General features: G+C 50.3%; 1 protein-coding gene across 4 annotated transcripts in view; it reads left to right on the top strand.

Annotated features, from left to right (window-relative positions):
- The window catches only part of Pde4a (phosphodiesterase 4A), a 56818-nt gene extending 36538 nt beyond the window's left edge, over positions 1-20280 (top strand). For 3 of the 4 annotated variants that reach the window (XM_037207721.1, XM_028872443.1, XM_028872444.2), the window contains 9 exons: positions 4399-4492; positions 7964-8160; positions 11325-11423; positions 11523-11687; positions 12777-12876; positions 13426-13580; positions 13737-13859; positions 14512-14694; positions 17704-18360. In XM_037207721.1, coding sequence (XP_037063616.1) covers positions 4399-4492; positions 7964-8160; positions 11325-11423; positions 11523-11687; positions 12777-12876; positions 13426-13580; positions 13737-13859; positions 14512-14694; positions 17704-18360 — 1773 coding nt within the window. Of the gene's footprint in view, positions 1-4398; positions 4493-7963; positions 8161-11324; positions 11424-11522; positions 11688-12776; positions 12877-13425; positions 13581-13736; positions 13860-14511; positions 14695-17703 lie in introns of all 4 variants that reach the window. The other variant, XM_028872442.1, reaches the window with a different exon arrangement.
- The last annotated feature ends 1285 nt before the right edge of the window (positions 20281-21565 follow it).

The raw sequence follows: 21565 nt of genomic DNA, 5'->3' as shown, positions 1-21565 counted from the left end.
GTTAGGAATGAAAGTTTCGTATTCTAATGTAACTCATGATGAGTTATGGACTGTCGAGCACTGTTAGGACGGATTTAAGTAGACATCTTGTTCCCGGCGATAATAATTTGAAATGCGCGCGAGTATTGTGGCGACTTCTGTTATCTACTTCCAAATTGGCATTCTGAGTCTCTTCTTTCGAATGACCGGACTTTGTTTTAGGGCCAATATAGAGTGAAGAACAGAATGGGTGAATTTGAACACAGGTGTTCCTGGACGATTGAGGGAGTAAAAACTCTCTCATAACTATAATTAATATGCTCTTGTGCGCATATGCTTGATGGACCGGAAACGAGTAAAACCACACAGTCTTCTCATGCAAACATACTTATTATTAATTTTCTATTCTGCTTCATGCAAGGTGAATAGGGTTGTGTGTACTGTTTGTTCTCGCCATTGGCTTTCAAAGTTTGTTCCTCTGAGATGGGGCTTCTCTGAGTGGAGAACACTGTTCCATTGAGTCCATTGCTTGAATCCCTTGTGGGGCATAGCGTGCTGGGAAATATGCATTTGGCGCATTTGAGGGACATTTTTGGTGGGGTGCTGTGTTAAAAATGTGCAGGACTCTCGCCTTAGGCGCATCATTTTATCTGTTAAGGATTTCTGTAGGTCCGACATTAGGGGTCTTATTCGTAGTGGATTGTCACTGGCTGGTGGTGTGCGTAGTAAATGCATTATATACGCTGTAAAGATAAATTTTGTTTAGTGTTCTAGCACTTATAATATTTGAGTTGCTAAGAGGTGGGCCAGCCAGATTATGTCGTACAGAGAAGGGTGACTAGGCCCAGCCAACACGGCTAGTAGCAGTTCCGGATAACCTCTGGTACATCGAACACACATTAGATCAGAGCCTAAGGACATCTCTGAAGAAAGAGTAATGCTTTCCCCACTTATCATACAAAAACAATGAACGCGATCCCACCAGGACGCAAAATGAGGACCTGTCCACAATCCACAGGACAGGACTTGCAGGGTGCAGCACACCACACTTTAGGTAAAAGCCTAGCGCACGCGACCTAGAGACCGAATGGATCTCAGATGGCGTTAACCAATTAGGGCCTATAGCGTGGCTGTTGTCCTTTAGAAAGGACCGCCTCCAGCGTGTTCACCACCATATCATCCAGACTGACTTCACGGTGCAGAGTACGGCAGATTCATCCCAACTTAGTCTGCAATCCTAGCTCAAAGTGATTTGATACCGTCAATAATATCGACAATTCATAAATGCAGGCAAAACCACCAATTAATCCATAAATAAGAGACTAATAAAGGCGGCTCATATTTAAAGGGCAATGAGGGGAAAAACTGAAGAAGAAGTAACTCGACCATACACTCAGCGAGCAGCATACACATCACAGCATGTTGTCATAGAACTCTAACTTCTGAATAATTGAGGGACTAATATTAGACGTGCGATAATCCTCTCGCCCGGCTTGTCTGAGAAGGACATTTCCTCAGAGGACATGCCGTTCCCAACCGAGGAGGTGAGTAAACACGGGTAATACTTACAATGTAGTACCTCATTGTAATGCATCACATTCTTCTGGTCCTCCAATGGCACGGTCTTCTTCCTAACACAGCCATATGCTACAAATTATTTCACTGGTTAACTAACTAGTAATACTAATTACATAGGTATTAGAGGCCAATGTCAATTGCCATATTGCACAGCGAAAAGAGGTCTGCGAATAGGGAATATAGGCGGCCAAAATCACAATTAAGTCAACAGGAAATACTGAAGTAACCAACTGGCTGCTTGGGGCTGTATGATTAGTAACATAGATTTGGTGTGCTCGAGGGATAGGCGTGGATGAAGTGGTACCAGCTAGGTAATTTCCATAGATCACACGGTTAATTTGAAAACCACGAGGGGCCCGTACACAGGCTTCCGCTGGCACCGATCATTCTAGTATTCGCATCAGTGGTTCCAAAGGTGAAGTAAACATATTCAGTGGAGCCCAAACGATTATCTTGGCTTCGCAAAGAGTTTCTTGCTCGACTGACTGAAAACCACAGTAGTATACCCATTACTTTGCCCACTGGGTTTCCGCCAGGCATTCGGTTTGGCCCAGGGACTGTTGAGAAGACAGCCAGATGTGACCTTATTCTCTTACCTGTTTGTGCGCAACCACAATAGCTTCTATTGGGCAAGGATTGGCGATGTCTGTAATTGCATATATTACGTCAACCTAATTTGTGCATTCTCTGTTTATTTTACACTTGTTTACTATTCTGGGCGAGTGAACCGTAAAAACAGCCTTCCCTATTCGGACACTTTGGGCTGCGGGTGCATTCATTCCTCTGGGAGAAACTGTTAAGGGCACTAATCTATCACGTAAATAGTAGGTTAGCATGCCTTAATTTGTCCATGGTGTTTTTTGGTTGTTTTTTCAAGACAGGGTTTCTCTGGGGTGCTAAAGGCCTTGCGTGACGCATTTTTGCTGGTCGCGATTACTCAACGGAATCCTCTTTTGCCTGCATGGGAATGGGCACTTTGGCTTTGCAAAAGCTGTGTGACATGGGGGCTTGGGTTGGTGCACTGGTGTTGTGTTACGACTGCTCCTTATAAGTCTGTGTGTGTGCCCTTGCGCTCTGTTTGTGTGACGCACTCGACAGAGGCAGTTCCGCGCGTGGGCACTGCCATTGCGCTCGAGTGCTGTGTAGTTAATAAAAGCTGGTTGGTGTTATGGCACGATCATTTCACTCCGGGAAAACCGGTGTCCTCTCCTGCTGGGGTGTGACTGCGCGTGAACGTATTAATTAACCACCTTCTGGACTTATGCAATGTCTCTGAATGAGCAGGCTACGGAATGATATTCTTCGTGAGCAGTGGTGCACCCTACGGAATGAGTGTGGATCTCAACATTGTTCTGGTTTGTCGGAGTATTGCCAGCACTGTCTGATTGCGTTTTGTATTTCTTTGGGTGGTGTGTTGATTATTCTCTCCAAAATATATACTCTCGATATGCGTATTACAGTCATCTTCCTGCAGCGACCTAGGAAGTGTTGGACGAATTGATCATCCAGCGTCTTTCGGTTTCTATCTTCTCACGACATCGTTTGATGTACTCGAATGAGTTTATAAATTTGGCGCAACAATATGCCGGTCACTTATACCTGGTTCTACATTTACTTTTGTTATGACTAATCTGAGTGGGTTGGTGTCTTTAGAGAGAGGTTCCATTCCAGCTGGTACTCGCGTAAGGTAAATCTCATTCTTTAGGGAGAGGATGTCAATTAGGACTTGACTCCACGTCCGAAATATTGCTGCGATGCGCTTCATCCACACTCGCTCGATCGTTACGTATAATACTCTGTTCGACTTACCGCCGAACTCGCATGTGCCACACAATGCTGTACTGAGAGTTCAGCTGTTCGCCACGATATGTGTCGTTGGCGTGTGTATTGTGTGTGATGTCTGGCTGTTTTGTGGAGTGCACAATACTGTCCTATAACTCTGATTTTTTGTGTTATCTCCAGCTATATAGGGGTGAAGGCTCAGAGGCATACTACTCATGGAAGCTTCTCAACGGACTCCGTGGGACTCAGATGGATTCACGAAAAACGGACGCATGGAGGCGAGCACACAGAGCAAAGGGGACCCACACAACACCCCACCATCGAGGGCACATCAACAGCACACTTCCAGCCCATTTGTTTACATTTCCATTCTACCCCCAAAGGAGGAGAGGGGGCTTAGATGGGAACCCCCTCCCTCAGGTGATGGGACTGGAATTTCCTAGGCTCATCATATTCCCCACGGCTGGCCAAACCCTCTCTTCTGCAGAGCTTGGGTGCTAAAGAAAGATATGTAACTCTGCCAGCAATTCCGGTGTGGGCCTGAATAGCAGACCCCCATCCTTCCCCTCCAACCTCCACCTTTGGATTGAGGTCATGTCTGGCAACACCTAGGCCCTGAGGTAGCTCCGGGAAGGAAAGGGTTAAGGGGCCTCAGACTTGCCCCCCTTTTCTGGACTCAGCAGCTGGTTGGAGGGGGAGTTGCTAAGGAGACTCCCATCACCATGGTGACGGGAGTCTCCTGGTGTGGTATTGGTTCCGTGGTTAGCAGGAGCCCCTCCCTTCCACAGGTGCGCCTGGCCCTCCTCTTTGGTGGGGGGGGGGGCTGTTCTCCTCCTCCACTGGGAATCCCCTCCTCCCAAGCTAGGGGAGTCCCCCCTCCAGAGCCAAGAGGACAGGAAAGGCTAGCTGCCCCCATCAAGCAGCCTAACAGGGGCTCTGAGTGGAGAAATTGTGGAGCCTTTGGGGATTTGCTGGGAAGGGTTCTGACATGTTCATATCCACGTGCACCCCACAGTGACCCCCCCCATCACCCATTCTTTCTTGGCTCCTTCTCCTCAGTTCAAAAGGATGCTGAACCGTGAACTCACACACTTGTCGGAAATGAGCAGGTCGGGAAACCAGGTCTCAGAGTACATTTCCACAACATTCCTGGGTGAGTGAGAGGCAGCAGGTGGGATGGGGTGGGGTGCTGGGTCAAGGGTCACCGTGTTCAAGAGCTCCCCCCACTCATGAGTCCTCTCTCAGACTTAGTGAAACCACCCAATTTCTGTGGAGCCCTTATTTATAAATATCTCAGAAATTGCTCTGCCATGGAAGTGCTGGCCTCACAGGTGTGAAGACTTGCATTCGGATCCTTAGCACCCGTTGAAGGAGCCAGGAGTGCACATATAATCCAAGTCCTGAGTAGATGAAGACATTGGCCAGGCAATGTCGCCAAATCTATAAGCCCCAGGTTCAGTGAGAGACACAACCTTAAACAAAGCAGAGCCAGCAAGAGGTGGTTGCACACACCTTTAATCCCAGCACTTGGGAGGCAGAGGCAGGAGGATTCAAGGCTAGCCTGGTCTATGTAGCAAATTCAGGATAGCTAGGCTACATATGTCTCAAAAAAAAAAAAAAAAGAAAGAAACCAAGGTGGACAGTGTTGGAGTAACAACACTGGAGATTGATCACAGTTAATAGAAGATCAAAATCTCCATAAAAATTCAAATAAAATTCTTGCTCATTTTTCGTTATTTATTTATTGAGACAGGTTTTGCTGTGTAGCTTTGGCTGGCCTAAACTGGATATGTAAACCAGGCTCAGATAGAATTCTTAAACTCTGAAAAGCCCCAAGCAGTGTCCGGGAGGGTGGTTCAGTGGAAGGAGCACCTTCGTGGCATGCACAGAGCCCTGGGCGCCTTTCCCGGCACAGCATAAACCCACCCTGGTGGCACAGGCCGGTCATCCCACCGCTCTAGGAAGGTAGGGGAAGAAGTTCAAGGTCATAGTTCGCTATGTAGCTGATTGGAAGCCATCTGGGCTTTAAAAAAAAAAAAAAAGACACTGTCTCAAAACTAAACCAAGCACACACATACAGTAGGGCAAAGGGTAGGGTGTGATGTCTCATGCGTATAATCCTAGTACTCAGGATATTAAGTCTGAGAATTGTAAAAAAAAAAAAAAATTCTTTCTGTGTAACAGCCCTGACTGTCCTGGAATTCACTCTGTAGACCAGGCTGGCCTCAAACTCAGAGATCCACTTGCCTCTGCCTCCTGAGTGCTGGGGTTAAAGGAATGTGCCACCACCACCCAGCCAAATAAATACTTTGTAAAAATTAATAAAATTGAGCCAGTGTGGTGGCGCATGCCATTCATCATGGCACTCAGGAGACTAAGGCGAGGATCTCTGAGAGTTCTAGCCAGCCACAAAGATACCCTATCTTGAAAAACAAAGCAAAATAGAACAACAATAAATCAATATCATCAGGCGTGGTGGCACACACTTTTAATCCCAGCACTAGAGAGGCAGGGCAGGTAGATCTCTGTGAGTTCGAGGCCAGCCTGAGCTACAGAGTGAGTTCCAGGAAAGGCGCAAAGCTACACAGAGAAACTCTGTCTGGGAAAAAAAAAAGGGGGGGGGAGCAGGAGGCTCTGGAGAGATGCCCAGTGGTTGAGAGTGAGTACCTGCTCTTGCAGAAGGCTCAGTGTGGGTTCCCAGCACCCACATCAGGCAATTTACAACTACCTAACTCCAGTTCCAGGGGACTCTAATGCCCTCTTCTGGCCTCCCAGGGTACCTGCAGCACATACATACAGGCATATATATACACATAAAAGAAACTTTTTTGGGGGGGGAGGTTTCGAGACAGGGTTTTCCTGTGTAGCTTTGCGCCTTTCCTGGAACTCACTTGGTAGCCCAGGCTGGCCTTGAACTCACGGAGATCCGCCTGGCTCTGCCTCCCGAGTGCTGAGATTAAAGGTGTGCGCCCCCAACCCCCCACCACCACACCACCACCACCGGCGGAATTTAAGTAAAGATAATAAACTTAAGCTGGTCAGTGGTGGTACACACCTTAAACATAGAGGTTAGGCAGTGGTAGCACACGCCTTTAATTGTAGCTCAGGAGATAGACACAGGCCAATCTCTGTGAGTTCTAGGCCACATTGGAAACGGCCAGACTTGGTGACACACACCTTTAATCCCAGGGAGTGATGACAGAAAGCAGAAATATATATAAGGCGTGAAGACCAGAAACTAGAAGCATTTGGCTGGTTAAGCATTTAGGCTTCTGAGCAGCAGTTTAGCTGAGATACATTTGGATGTGGACTCAGAAACTTCCAGTCTGAGGAAACAGGATCAGCTGAGGAACTGATAAGGTGAGGTAGCTGTGGCTTGTTCTGGTTTTCTGGTCTTCCAGCATTCACCCCAATAACTGGCCTCGGGTTTGATTTTATTAACAAGACTCATGCAACATCTGGAAAAGGCGCAAAGCTACACAGAAACCATGTCTCAAAAAAATTAATCAACTAATTAAATTAATTAATTTTGATTTTTCGAGACAGGATTTCTCTGTGTAACAACCCTAGCTATCCTAGAACTCGTTCTGTAGACCAGGCTGGCCTCAAACTCACAGAGATCCGCCTGCCTCTGCCTTCCAAGTGCTGGGATTAAAGGTGTGTGCCACCACCACCCGGCTAATTAATTCACTAATTCATTAATTTTAAAAAAAACTTTAAGAAAGCTGGGATGGTGGAGCACACCTGTAAAATCCCAAAAGACCAAGAGGCTGAGGCAGGAGAATTCCAGGCCAGCCTGGGCTATGTATGACTCTGTCAAAAATGTTTCAGGCTGGGCGGTGGTGGCACACACCTTTAATCCCAGCACTCGGGAGGCAGAGGCAGGCGGATCTCTGAGTTCGAGGCCAGCCTGGGCTACAGAGTGAGATCCAGGAAAGGCGCAAAGTTATACAGAGAAACCCTGTCTCGAAAAAACAAAAAAACAAAACAAAACAAAAAAGATGTTTCGGAACTGGGGGGTTCAGAATTTAAGCCTTCCCACAATAGTGAGGGTATGGCATGTCTCAGAATTCTGAGGATGCAACCAGTGGGAGGGGCCCATGCAAATTAGGTCTTCCAAGGTCATAATGGGGTGGGTCTGCCTGGCCCTCAGAAGCCTTTGAAGCTCAAGAAGAGTCTCTGGGTCTGGCGCCAAGGGTAGAGGGGGTCATGGACCCAGAGACCCCCCTTCCCTCCCATCTACCCACGATGCCCCTTCCTACCAACACTCTGGACCATCATAGGGATGTCTTCCCTAGCCAAGAAGGTCCCCTGGCTATCCAGGGTCAGCATCAGCTCACTCTGGGACCCCCCTCCCACCTCCTCATGTCTCATACCATGTTGTGGCCCAAACTGAGCACCAGTCTGAAGGTACTCAGGATCATCTCTAAGATCCCCACTCCAGCCCACCACCTCCCAGAAATTTTCTTATGTGTGTCCTGGCTTCCAGCCTCAGAAAAGAGACCAATATTACCCCCAGGAGGATTGCCTCATATTCAAGTGAGACGTCTGAGGACATTGCCAGGGATGTGGGGAAGCCTCCTTGGGAAGGGGGTCTCACGGGCGGTTACCTGATCTTTGACAGACAAGCAGAATGAAATGGAGATCCCATCACCCACACCACGGCAGAGAGCCTTCCAGCAGCAGCAGCCCCCAGTGGTGCGGCTGTCTCAGCCCATGTCTCAGATCACAGGGTTGAAAAAGCTGGTGCACACCGGAAGCGTGAACACCAGCATCCCACGATTTGGAGTCAAGACAGATCAAGAGGAGCTCTTGGCACAGGTAGGAGGTGGGGCTCATCAGGGACAGCGTTGTCTGGGGAGGAATCAGCGAAGGACCAACCCAGCGTCCCAGGACGCAGAGCCTGAGCTGTTTGGGGAAGGAAGTAAGGATGGGCAGGAAAAGATTCCAAGCTTGATTCGGCTGGGGCCTGGATTTAGACAGCCGTCATCCCAACTCACCCATGATAACCCAGTACCCACTGTGGAATGTATTTCCAGGAAACCAGTATCCCTTCCCTCACCCCAGCCCAGTTGAGGTCTCGTGATCAGGTTAGCTTGAAGTTTGAGCTCAGCTTGGGGATGAGCCTACCTTGGTTCCCATCCCAGCTTATGAGCCGAAGGAAACCATTAGTCGATTCTGAGCTTCCTTCATCCACCTGCTGAGCTCCAGCACTTGATAGGCCAAGGGCTGGGCGTGGCTCAGCTGTAGAGTGCTTGTCCGGCATGCTTGACTTCCCAGAGTCCATTCCCAGCACCACATAAACCAAGCGGGCTGGTGTGTGCCTGTGATCCTAACACTGTGAGGTAGAGGCGGAGGATCGGGTGTTCAGGGTCATCCTCCACTACCGAGTGAGTTCAAGGCCAGCATGGACTACAGGAGACCCTGTCTCAAAAAAAAAAAAAAAAAAAAAAAGGGTGTGACTGGATGGCTGGAGTGTTTCAAGGGCGATCTGTGTTCAGATCCCCAGGGCCCACATCATAACCAGGTGTCTTGTGTAGACCTGTCATCCCAGTGGTGGGTAAAGTGAAGACAGGACAGGACGATCCCTGGGCTTGATGGGCAGCCAGTGCAGCCAAACCTGTGAGCTCCCAGTTCACCGAACCAGTCGGGGACTATGGGGGTCCGGCCCCTGGATAGTCCCCTCCCAGGGTCCGGGAAGAATCTACAACCAGCTGATAGTTAATCTTTGATGAAAAAAAATGAATCTATGCACACGAAACTCCTTAGTTCATACACTTTATTATTCTGTGATAGTTCTCTCTCTACACAGCTTCTATTCTGCTTTCATGCCTAGCTCCTTTCTTGCCTGATTTCTCTCTATATTTATCTACTGTTCCCTCTAGGTTCTACCTTAATTCTTTCATCTAGTTCTGCCCCTTTTAGGTTCTCATCTGTCTAGTTCTTTCCCCTATTGTTGTGCCCAGATCGTGACCCCCAGAGAGACCACCAAAGACGAGCATGCCGGAATGCAAAAGCAAGGTTTAATTCTGGATATCCAAAGCATTACAAGCCTAGGCAGGGACTTCGTCAATACATCCAACGCAGTGGAGGCTGGAGGAAGCGCCCACCTGTCTGCAAGATCAGCTCCTCTCCCATCTCGTTCTTCCTCATCTTGTTCTTCCCCATCTGGCTCTTCCTCATCTGGCTCTTCCTCATCTTCCATCTCGTTCCTCTAGTCCTCTCTTCTGGCCCTTCAATCTAGTTCTTCCTCATCTCAGTTTGCTCCTCTCAAGTTCTTACCCATATAGTTCTTCCATTCTCTTTTCTTTTCTCCGTCCTGGGCCCTGGAAGTCCCAGTATATAAAGGGAGGGTCTGAGCCAAATTGTGTAAAGCTATTACTTAACGTCCACCTGACCTAGGCAGTGTGTCTGTGGAATTTACCTTAAGTCAGGAGACTTGCCTGTGGGCTGCTATCATTGTTAGTCCTTGAAAGTTGGGCACCCCCCCTGGGCGGTGTCTCCTTGTGGAATTTACCTTAAGTCAGGAGACTTGCAGGTGGGCTGTTATCATTGTTAGTTCTCGGAAGTTGGGCGCCCACCTGGGCCGTTTTTCCTGTAGTCCTTAAAAGTGGCTAAGGGAGATATCTGATTCCAGAGAAAGCCTTTCCTGAGGCTGTTCTCCAAATACCTGGAATGTGTATAGTTCACACTGTTAGCCCTTCATAGGGAAAAGTCAATTGGGAAAACTGTGAAGGCACACATGATTTTCATAACAGAAGACAGCTGATATATAACAAGCCAAGTAACACCAAAAACTCCTTGGGATTTGGCTTCCTCTGGAGGAATTTCCTGATCCCTCCAGGTAGTGACTTTGCCATAACCAGCTGAGTTCTTATCTCTTCCTGCAGCCCGCAGCATGAACCGTCTCAACCAATAAGGAGCAAGCGCTTGCCACCAGGCCTGGTGACCTGGGTTCAATACCCAGGACCCACATACTCGAAAGGGAGAAGCAACCTCTACCAGCTGTCCTCTGACCTCCACACACGTGTACACACACACGTGCACACACACACGTGTGCACACACACGTGCACGCACACACACACACACGTGTACACACACACACGTGCACACACACACACACACACCCTAGGAGCTAGAGAGATGCTTCAATCATTGAATGCTTGCTGCTGTTATGAGGTCTCTAGTTCAGGTCCCAGCACCCCATGGCAGGGAAGGCAGGGACTCACAACTGCCAGTAATCCCAGCTCCAAGGGATTTAACGCCTCTTTGGCCTCACTGGGCACCATACATACAAGTGGTATACACATAAAAATATTTTAAGCCGGGCGGTGGTGGCCCACGCCTTTAATCCCAGCACTCGGGAGGCAGAGGCAGGCGAATCTCTGTGAGTTCGACGCCAGCCTGGTCTACAAAGCAAGTTCCAGGAAAGGCATAAAGCTACATAGAGAAACCCTGTCTCGAAAAACCAAAAAAAAAAAAAAAATTTTTTTAAATGTTTTCTTTTTAAAGATCCCCCCCTTCCCCCCTCAACAGGGTTTCTCTGTAGTTTTGGAACCTGTCCAGGAACTCTCTCTGTAGACCAGGCTGGCCTGGAACTCACAGAGATCCAAAGCAGACAGAGTTCCAGGACAGCAAGGGCTACACAGAGAAACCCTGTCTCCAAGAATAAAAGTGGGGAGAGGAGGCTGGAGAGATGGCCCAGCGGTTAAGAGCACTGGCTGCTCTTCCAGAGGTCCTGAGTTCGATTCCCAGCACCCACATGGTGGCTCACAACCATCTATAGTGGGGTCTCATGCCCTCTTCTGTCTGCTCTCTCTCTTATGTAGACAAGCATCCTTTAGGAGGAAAAAAGTTAAAAATGAAAAAGGCCCTGCATTTGGGCACATTTTATTAGCAATAATGAGGCTCAGAGTCCTAGGAAGTGGCTTTCAGGTCCCCAGGCCCTGCAGGCTCCTGACCTCTCACCCCCATCATTGCCAGGAACTGGAGAACTTGAGCAAATGGGGCCTGAACATCTTCTGTGTGTCGGAGTACGCTGGAGGCCGCTCACTCAGCTGTATCATGTACACGATATTCCAGGTGATGGGGACAAGGAGGAGGAGCTGGCTGGGGTACAAGGGATGGGACAGGGTTCTGGGGGGCGGCGGGACTCACTGCCCTGTCCCTGTTGGCTCCCAGGAGCGAGACCTGCTGAAGAAATTCCGAATCCCTGTGGACACCATGATGACTTACATGCTGACCCTGGAAGACCACTACCATGCGGACGTGGCCTACCACAACAGCCTGCATGCGGCCGATGTCCTGCAGTCCACCCACGTGCTGCTGGCCACGCCCGCGCTGGATGTGAGTGCCCGCCCCTCCCCCCTCCCCACCGTCCTTCTGTGCCAGTCCTTGCTATCCTGTTTCTCTCTCTAATCTTATCTTCTCTAGTTTGTTGTTTTTGTTTTTATCTTGTGCTCAGGTGTGGAGCAGGCTGGGGAGGGGAGGTTGGAGGACAACTTTTGGAAGTCTTTGCTGCCTTTTTACCATGTAGGGCCAGGAATCAAACTCAAGTTATCCGGCTTGGTGGCAAGTTCCTTTACCCAAGGAGCCATCTTGCTGGTGTCTGTTTTGTTTTATTAGTAGAAGAGGGGAATGTGTGTGTGTGTGTGTGTAAGAGCCACGGTGCATGTGTGGAGGTCAGAGGACACTCCTGGGTATCAGTTATCTCTTTTTCCTTGTTTGAAGACAGGATCTCATTTGTTACTGCACAGTCCAGGCTAGCTGGCCCAAGAGCTGGACCCCTGGCTCTGACTCCTGTCTCATTGTGCGAGCATTGAGATCACAGTGTACACTGTCTTTAGGAGCATTGAGATCACAGTGTACACTGTGTCTTTAGGAGCATTGGGATCACAGTGTGCACTGTCTTTAGGAGCATTGGGATTACAGATGAATTCTATGGCTTTTTCATGGGTCCTGGGGATTCAAACTCATGTCCTCATACTGAAAGGACAAGTATTTGCCATAGAGCCCTCTCTCCATCAACCCCTTTTTGTTTTGAGATGGTCTCACCGTGTAGCTGGAACTTACTGTGTGGACCAGGCTGGTATCTAACTCATAGAGATCCACCTGCCTCTGCTTCCTGAGCACTGAGATTAGCAGTTTGTATTTTGAACCAGGATCTCTCAGTGGCCTGGGCTCTCAGTCGGGAAGACTGGCCGGCCAGGGCTCCCCGGGGATCCACCTGTCTCCCTGCCCGGTGTGCTGGGACTGCAGGAGCAGGTCATCAGGGCTGGCTTTTTTTGTGGGGTCCAGGTTTGAAACTCAGGTTCTGAGGTTTGCCCAGCAAGCCCTTTACTGGTTCAGCCCTCTGCTCGTCTCTCTGGACTCCGTCTTCCTCGCGGTCTACCCCTCTCACGTCTACCCCTCTCACGCGCCTCCCCTTGCCCCCAGGCTGTGTTCACAGACCTGGAGATTCTTGCCGCTCTCTTTGCTGCTGCCATCCACGACGTGGACCACCCTGGCGTCTCCAACCAGTTCCTTATCAACACCAGTGAGTGGCCTTTCAGGATTTAGACGGTCAGGCCCAGGGCGTGGCCATCTGGCCCAGGAGCAACACCTGTTTGAATGGAAATGGAGCTGGCCTACCAGGCTGGGCTGAGAATGACGCTAGTCTAGCTGGGGCTGGGCTGCTGGTCACGATGAAGGTGGAGCCAGCCGCGCTGTAGAGACTGGACCCCCTGGGGAGGGACCAGCAAGGCTAGCCTTGGTGGCTTAATGCGCTGATGGGAACCAACCTGTCTGTGGGCACGGAATTGAACCAACTGAGCTAGGGGCGGAGCCAGCCAGATGAGGGCGGGGCTTGTGAGGATGGGACGGGCCAGCTGGGTAGAGTGAGCCCACCAGACAGGTGGGGTGGCGCAGAACAGCCTAGGCGGGGCGGGGCCAGCCTGAGGGCGGGGCTTACGGTGATGCGCTCCTGGACCTGTGGGGCACCGGCTGGGGATGGTCATGCTGAGGGTGGAGCCAGTTGGAGACAAGGCGCAGACTGGGCGGGACGTGGTACCCAAAGTCGCCTCCCCTGACCTCAGTCTTGCCGCAGATTCGGAGCTGGCGTTGATGTACAACGACGAGTCAGTGCTGGAGAACCACCACCTGGCTGTGGGCTTCAAGCTGCTGCAAGAAGAGAACTGCGACATCTTTCAGAACCTCAGCAAGCGGCAGCGGCAGAGCCTGCGCAAGATGGTCATCGACATGGTGGGCGGGGCCAGCGCGGTGGGCGGGGCTTGCTGGGCAGGGCGGGAGGGGGCGGTGCAGAGGGACCTTCGGAGAGGAAAATAATTCCAGGGCCAGGGAGACAGCGGCACCGAGGGCAAGCCTTTGCCACCTGACTTGACAGCACCTTGCCCTCAGGTGCTGGCCACAGACATGTCCAAGCACATGACCCTCCTGGCTGACCTGAAGACTATGGTGGAGACAAAGAAAGTGACCAGCTCGGGAGTTCTCCTGCTGGACAACTACGCCGACCGCATCCAGGTGCCCCAGACCCCGGCCCGCCCTCAGACCTGCCTCCCGAGTGCCCACGGGAGCCCTGATCCATGTCTGTCTGCCTCTCCCCTTTTCCTTTTCCAACCCATGCCCTCCTTCCTCTTTATGGACCTCTTCCTCCTGGCTAACCCTCCCACCGCTCTCTCCCCAGTCCGCTCCCCTGACCTACCCCAGCTTGCCCCACATTTCTCTCATCTCCCCGTTTCCCTCACATACGCTTCTCACCTGTAGTTTTTCCTCCATTTCACTGCGCCCAACACACACACACACACACACACACACGCACACACACGCGCACACACACGAGGTAAGAGTTAAAAACCTTAACCCTGGTGAGTGCTTGTAATCCCAGCATTCCAAAAGCAGAGACAGGAGGATGACCACAAGTCTGAAACCAGCTGGGACCCTTAAAAAACAAAGCCACTAAAACCTAAATCTGAATGTGGTGTTGCATTCCTGTAATCCCAGAACTTGGAAGATGGGGACATGATCAGAGTTCCAGGTCATCCTTACTACATAGTCATTTCAAGGCTGATCTGGGCTCCAGGAGACCCTGTCTCCTATAAAGCAGAGAGAAGACAGAGGCTCCACAGACTGAGGTTCGGCCTGGGCCCTGACGGTCCCTCCTTGTGCTCCCCAGGTCCTCAGGAACATGGTGCACTGTGCAGACCTCAGCAACCCCACCAAGCCGCTGGAACTGTATCGACAGTGGACGGATCGCATCATGGCGGAGTTCTTCCAGCAGGGTGACCGGGAACGGGAGCGTGGGATGGAGATCAGCCCCATGTGTGACAAGCACACAGCCTCTGTGGAGAAGTCTCAGGTACTGGTCCAGGGCCTCGGCGCCAGAGCCAGGGGTAGCTTGTTCCACCTCTGCGAATTTGTTTTCAGTTTCTGTCTCTGTGGAAGGAAGCTGTGTCTCCTCTTCTGTGGCATTGTCTTCTGAGGCATTTTACTTGTGTTTCATGGCTGGTTTTCACAGCTGTCCGACTTCTTTGCACCTACCACAATATCCAAGTCTGCTGCAACCCTAAGCAGTTTTCAGAGCAGTGCTTTGGGGGGGGGGCGGTTTTTGTTTTTTGTCTTACATCTAAGCCTTGAACTCGGCATAGCCAGGGATAAGTTTGAATCTCTGATCTTCCTACCCTGACTCTCTGGTACTGGGATCATACGCCTTCACCAGCACACCTGGTTTTTGTGATGCTGGGAATGAACCCAAGGCTTCTTGCATGCTAGGCCAGCAAGCATGCTCTACCTACTGAACTACCATCCTAGTTCCCCTTTATAGGATTAAAAAAAAAAAAGTTGTATTGTTAATCTCACCGAGGAGAATAAGACCATTACCCACAGTTTTTGAGTGAAATTTGAAGCAAGCTTTATTAAACACTGGCCAGGTCCACACCGGGATTCCCAGAGTATGGCTGTAAATTACATTAGATGGGCCTTATAAAGGCAGAACCCATACGGCTACGAACTTCCCACCTTTGTCCAATCAGGGGCAAGCATGCATCCTGACTTACCTCCTATGTCCCTCCCGCCTGCATGTGATCAAGTACATCCTGTGCAGTTGAGCAAGCAAGCTTGTTTACAAAAGTGAAAACACATGGCTTGTTATCATACATTAACCGCACACACGCACGCACTCACTCATTCATTCGCGCACGCGCACATAACACACACCCTGCACTCCAGGAAACTATCTGTTCGTGGACAAGTGGGAATTACAGGTTAGAGGCTTTGGTGTTTTATAGATCTCCTAAGCACAGGAATAAAATGTGAAACATAACTTTAGCCTCAGGCTCAGTATGTTTACACTGGGCCAGTGACTTGGAGTGCCAGCTGCTCCTCATACTGAAGCAGGAGGTGTGTTTTAGCCAGAAATCGGGGCAAGCTGGGACAAGGTAACAAGATCCTGTCTATGGGTCAAAGAAATGGCTTAGCAGGTAAAGGTTCCTGACCCACTAAATGGAGAGAAATGACTCCAAGATTGTCCTCTGAGCTTCATACCATGCGAAGGAACATATGTGCCCCCCAAATAAATTAAAGTTTAATAGAATTTTTTTTTTTTTTAAATTTTTAGACCAGGCCTCATTATGTATCCCTGGCTAGCCTGGAGCCTACTTACTGTGTAGACCAGGCTGGCGCACACCTTTAATCCCAGCACTCAGGAGGCAGAGGCAGGGGAGTCTCTCTGCAAGTTAGAGGCCAGCCTGGTCTACAGAGCTAGTTCCAGGATAACAAGGGCTACACGGAGAAATCCTGTCTTGAAAAACAACAACAGCAACAAAAGATTAGTCCTCTTACTGCTAAACTTCTTTCCCAGACCAATATGGAACTTCTCGAGTTTTTTTGACTAGCTGGCTGTTTGGATTTTGAGACGGGGTGTAGCCTAGGCTGCCTTTGAATTTATAGTAATCCTGCGGTCTCAGCTCCTGAGTGCTACAGTTATAGACATGTACCGTCCAGTATTGGGTTTGTTTGTTTGTTTGTTTTGGTTTTTCGAGACAGGGTTTCTCTGTGTAGTCCCGACTGTCCTGGATCTCGCTCTGTAGACCAGGCCAGCCTTCAACTCAGAGATCTGCCTGGCTCTGCTTCTGGGATTTGTATGCCACGGCCACCCAGCCAGCATTGTTTTCTTTTTGTTGTTGTTGTTTTGAGACAAGGCCTCTTTTTAGTCCAAGCTGGTCTCAAACTCCCTGTGAAGGACAGCCTTGAACTACCTCTCCGGTGCCTGAATTACAGACATGAGTCATTACACTCATCCTTTCCCAAGCGTTTGTTGTTGTTTGGATTTTTTGAGACAGGGTGTCACTGTATAGCTCTACCATTGTGGAACTTACCATGTAGACCAGGCTAGTCTTGAACTCACAGACACCTGCCTACCTCTGCTGGGATTAAAGTGTGTCACCACACCAAGCCGTTGTTTGTTGTTTTCCTGAGACAGGGTTTCTCTGTGTAGCCCTGGCTGTCCTGGAACTCACTCTGTAGACCAGGCTGGTGTCTGCCTCCCGAGGACTGGGACCAAAGGTGTGCGCCACCACCGCCTGGGCCAGCGGTCATTGTGTGTTTGTTTTTGTTTTTGTTTTTTTCAAGACAGGGTTTCTCTGCTCCAGCAGTCATTTTTAACATCTCAATTCATGTCTGTTTTTTCTCATCTTGCTTGTGCAAGTTAAAGAAGCAAATTTTCCGGGTTAGAAAATGGAGGTGGGTGTGTGTGTGTGTGTGTGTGTGTGTGTGTGTGTGTGTGTGTGTGTGTATGTATACATGGGCCAAGGCCAGAGTTCAACCTCAATATCTTCAGGACAGCTATCTTGTTCGTTTGGCTGGCTGGTGTTTTGGGGGTTATTGTATTTTTTTTTTTTTTTGTGGCAGGATCTCATGTAGCCCAGGTTGGTCTCAAACTCAAGGATAACTTTGAACATCTCTTCCTCCTGCCTCAAAATCCCAAGTGCTTGGATTACAGGCATGTAACCAGCATGCCTGAACTACACAGCTCTGGGATGGGATTCAAGACTTTCTACATGATAGATAAAAGCTCTGCCAGCCAATCAACTGAGCCACATCCCCAGGCCTTAGAAGTGAATTTTTTTTTTGGGGGGGGGGGGTTCAAGACAGGGTTTCTCTGTGTAGTCCTGGCTGTCTGGGAGCTCTCTCTGTAGACCAGGCTGGCCTCGGCCTCAGAGATCTCCTTCCCTGTGCCTCCTGAGTTCTGGGATTAAAGGATTAAAGATGTGTGCACCACTGCCAGGCTGGAAGTTTGTTGTTTTATTTGAGTAGACCCTGTAATGAGCTGCACCAAGCCTCTTGTTTAGACACTGTTCCTCGTCCCTAGGTGGGCTTCATCGACTACATTGTCCACCCGCTGTGGGAGACGTGGGCAGATCTCGTCCATCCCGATGCCCAAGACATTCTGGACACGTTGGAAGACAACAGGGATTGGTATCACAGTGCCATACGGCGGAGCCCTTCCCCACCCCCGGAAGAGGAGCCCGGAGGGCTTGGCCATCCAACCCCGCCTGACAAGTTCCAGTTTGAGCTCACACTAGAGGAGGAAGAGGAGGAGGAGGATTCCTCAGAGGTTCTGGGATTGCCCACAGCTGAGGAAATCTTCGCAGCTCCAGATGACGTCTCAGCTCAGACTACAGAACAGTCAGAGGTCAAGGTCGAAGGACAGAACACCGCAGGGAGAGAGGAAGAGGAGAGCTTGAGGCAGGGGGCTGTCTCCGCATGTGTTGCTCCCAAGGAGTCCATGGAGGCCGTGGGCTGCGCTTTCAGCCCTGGAACCCCCATTCTGCCTGACTTGAGGACTCTGCCCCCCTCAGCCGAGGCCCCGGGCCTCCTGGGCCTCCCCTCCACGGCGGCAGAGGTGGAGGCCCCAAGAGACCATCTGGCTGCCACGAGGGCTTGTGCCTGCTCTGGGACCTCAGGAGACAATCCCGCCATCGTCTCAGCTCCAGGCAGGTCGGGGTCAGGTGGGGACCCTGCCTGAGCCCTGTTCCCCTCGCCCACCCGTGGGTCCTCCCTCCTCCCTGCTCTCTCCGCTCACCACGGACCACCTCAACGACTCCTGGCCCTCCTGAGAAAAAAGAAAACAGAAAAGTGGGGTTTTTTTCTCTTTTCTTTTTTTAACCCTTCCCCGCTGCCCTTACCCACAGGGCTTTTTTGTGGAGGTGGGGTGTGGGGAGCCAGGGGCTGAAGTCCCCAAAAAAGGGATTTTATTTTTTGAATTTTAACTGTAATGTTTTTAGAAAAAGAACAAAAAGAAAAAAAAAAAAGAATGAAACACAGCAACTGTAGATGCACCCATCTCCCCATTCCTGGATCCCCGCATTTCCCTTCTCCTTACGTCACGGCAACCTCAAGTCCAAGGCGCCACCTTCCTGCCTCTCTTGAGACTCGTTCCTCGAGACTCGAGTCTAGGCTTGGCACTGTCCTCTGGGCTGTCCTGGGGTTCGAGGGAGTCTAGAACCCGACTGGGAGTAGCTGCAGGGAGCTATACAAGGAGGGGCTGGCCGCAGCAGGGCCCTCCCTGGCTCGCTGTTCCCACCCACAACGTCTTCCATCTCTTCTTCTTCTTTTTTCTTATCTTTTTTGTACAAGCCTGGCCGTACGGATGAGAGGGGTGGCCAGAAGAGCTATTGCTTTGAGATCCAGACCCTTGGTTTCACCCCTCTACCGGCGTCAGGCCCGGGGGCCTTCCTGGTCCACTTGGGTCACTTTGAATTGTCTCCGTTGGAGGAAGGGGCTCTGTTCCATGCGCACAAACATCCTCCTTCCAGCTGCTTCTTCCTCTTGTTTCTGCCTTAAAGATTCCTGTGGCCATAGATCAAGTCTCGGTGGCTCCCTCCTCCTCCCTGGGTGGGCAGCTCTCCGGCCCACAGTCCCCCTTTCCAACATAGACACCCCGTTCCCAGCATCCACTCGACTACCTTTTCAGAGTCACTCAGCCACCCCCCACCCCCCAACTCTGATTGCCCTAGGAGGAAGCAATAATGGTGTGTACCACATCCTCCCGTCCTGGGCAGCCCTGCCCCTCCCAGCACCAAAGCCCTTTGTTTCTCCTGTTCTCACCTTACCGAACCTGACCTTCCCCCAGCCAGCCCAGCCACAGGCAGTCAGTCCCTAAGCAATACAGATAGAGCAAGGCCATTTTCTCCAAGCCATGGGGTGAGGGGACTTTTAAAAGGAATGACCCCATTTTCCCCTGCCACACCCAGCCAATCTGCAGCAGGGCAGTGGGGGGCACCATTCCTTGCCTGCCCTCTTACATCTCTGTACACGGTACTGTAGCCCTCCCCCCCCCAGTTCCTCCCCAGCTGTCCATCAGTCTGACCCCCTCACCCCTCTCCCAACCCACAATGCTTCCAGAGTTTTTGTTTGTTTATTAAGCAAAGGTAGTTTCTGTCCTAGCTGGTGATGAGAATAACCCCCCTCCGTGTGTGTGGGTTCTTTGTACATACTATAAGGTTGGCATCTAAATTATTCTGAGACAGAAAGGGAGACTGGACTTGCCTTTCCCTGGCTGACCCCATTGGGAAGGTGAGGAAGGGGATCTCCAGGGAGAAGTAACCCCTTCCCGCTGTATTATACAAGCTGTACCCTATTCCCTGAATGCAGGGTGGGCATGCTGCCAGATCATGGGAAAGCGTGTCATCGTGACGGAGGAGGGACGAGGGTGGGCTGGGCAGTGTTTGTACTGTGTTCCCTTCTCCAAGGGCCCGGGAAGGGGTAGGAAGAGGACAGACCCTTGGACTCAGCCAGGGCTCCTCCCTGCCAGGGTGGGTACAGGACCCCATGAGCTACCTACATGTTGTCCACATTGACAATTGATAATTGGTCTGTGGATTGACAATCATCCTTCAATCTTGTCCCTAATTAAAGTGAGGCTCTCGCTGATGCTTCCAGCTAATGGCTGATATGGCTTCATTTAATTTGCTTCCGGGGGTGTCTTTATGTTAAAGATTCTTTATTTAGGGGTTGGGGACACATGCCACAGTGCATGTAGAGAAGAGAGGGCAGCTTCTGAGACTCAGTTCTCTCCTTCTCCGTGTGAATCAAACTCAGGCTGTCAACACCGGCAGAAAGACCTTTACCTGCTGAAACACCTCACCTGTCCATTTGCTCTGAACCCTGGCTCTCATGTAGCCCATGCTGGCCTCAAGCTTGCTCTGTACCTGGGGCTGGCCTTGAACTCTGGAATTGCCGATGTGTGACATCCTGCTTGGCTGTTCCTCGTCATTCATTTTAAGACATGGTCTTACACGGGAGGATCTTTTTTTTTTTTTTTTTTTTTTTTTTTTAAGATTTTTATTATGTATACAGAAGAGGGTGCCAGATCTCATTACAGATGGTTGTAAGCCATCATGTGGGTGCTGGGAATTGAACTCAGGTCCTCTGGAAGAGCAGTCGGTGCTCTTAACCTCTGAGCCACCTCTCCAGCCCTTTCTGCCTCTACCTCCCCCAGTGCTGGATGGCAGGCCTTGTGTCTCCACACTCAGTTTATCCTGTGCTGGGGTGGATTCCAGAACTTCTGCATGCTGGGCAAGCATGAGGCCAACAGAGACACATCCCCAGCCCTAAACAGCATATTGTTTCCATAGACCCTAAGCAATCCTCGTAGACACTTTTTTGTTTTGTTTTGTTTTGTTTTTGTTTTTGTTTTCAAGACAGGGTTTCTCTGTAGCTTTGGACCCTTTCCTAGAACTCACTTTGGAGACCAGGCTGACCTCGACCACCGCCGGTCTAGACACTTTTTTAAAGCCCAGTTGGGCTCTGAATGCCGAAGCAGGTGGATCTCATGAGTTCGAGACTAACCTAGTCTACAGAGCTAGTTCCAGGACAGCCAGAGGTATGCAGAGAAACTCAAAAAAAAAAATTTTTTTTTTTAAATAATTTACTTAATTTGATTTTATGTGCATTGATGTTTTTGCCTGCATATATGTCTGTGAGAGGGTGTCAGATCTTGGAGTTACAGACAGCTGTGAGCTGCCATGTGGGCGCTGGGAATTGAACCTGGGTCCTCCGGTAGAGCAGACACTGATACTCTTAACCACTGAGCCATCTCTCTTTCCAGCTTCTGGGTTCTTTGTTTTGGGGGAGAGGTTCTCTGTGTAGCTCTGGCTGTCCTGGAACTCACTCTGTAGCCAAGGCTGGCCTCAAACTCAGCAATCCACCTGCCTCTGCCTCCCGAGTGC

Source organism: Peromyscus leucopus, chromosome 7 (genome assembly GCF_004664715.2).
Source record: "Peromyscus leucopus breed LL Stock chromosome 7, UCI_PerLeu_2.1, whole genome shotgun sequence".
In the NCBI taxonomy this organism is placed as follows: domain Eukaryota; kingdom Metazoa; phylum Chordata; class Mammalia; order Rodentia; family Cricetidae; genus Peromyscus; species Peromyscus leucopus.
This window is presented reverse-complemented; position numbering and strand designations above follow the sequence as displayed.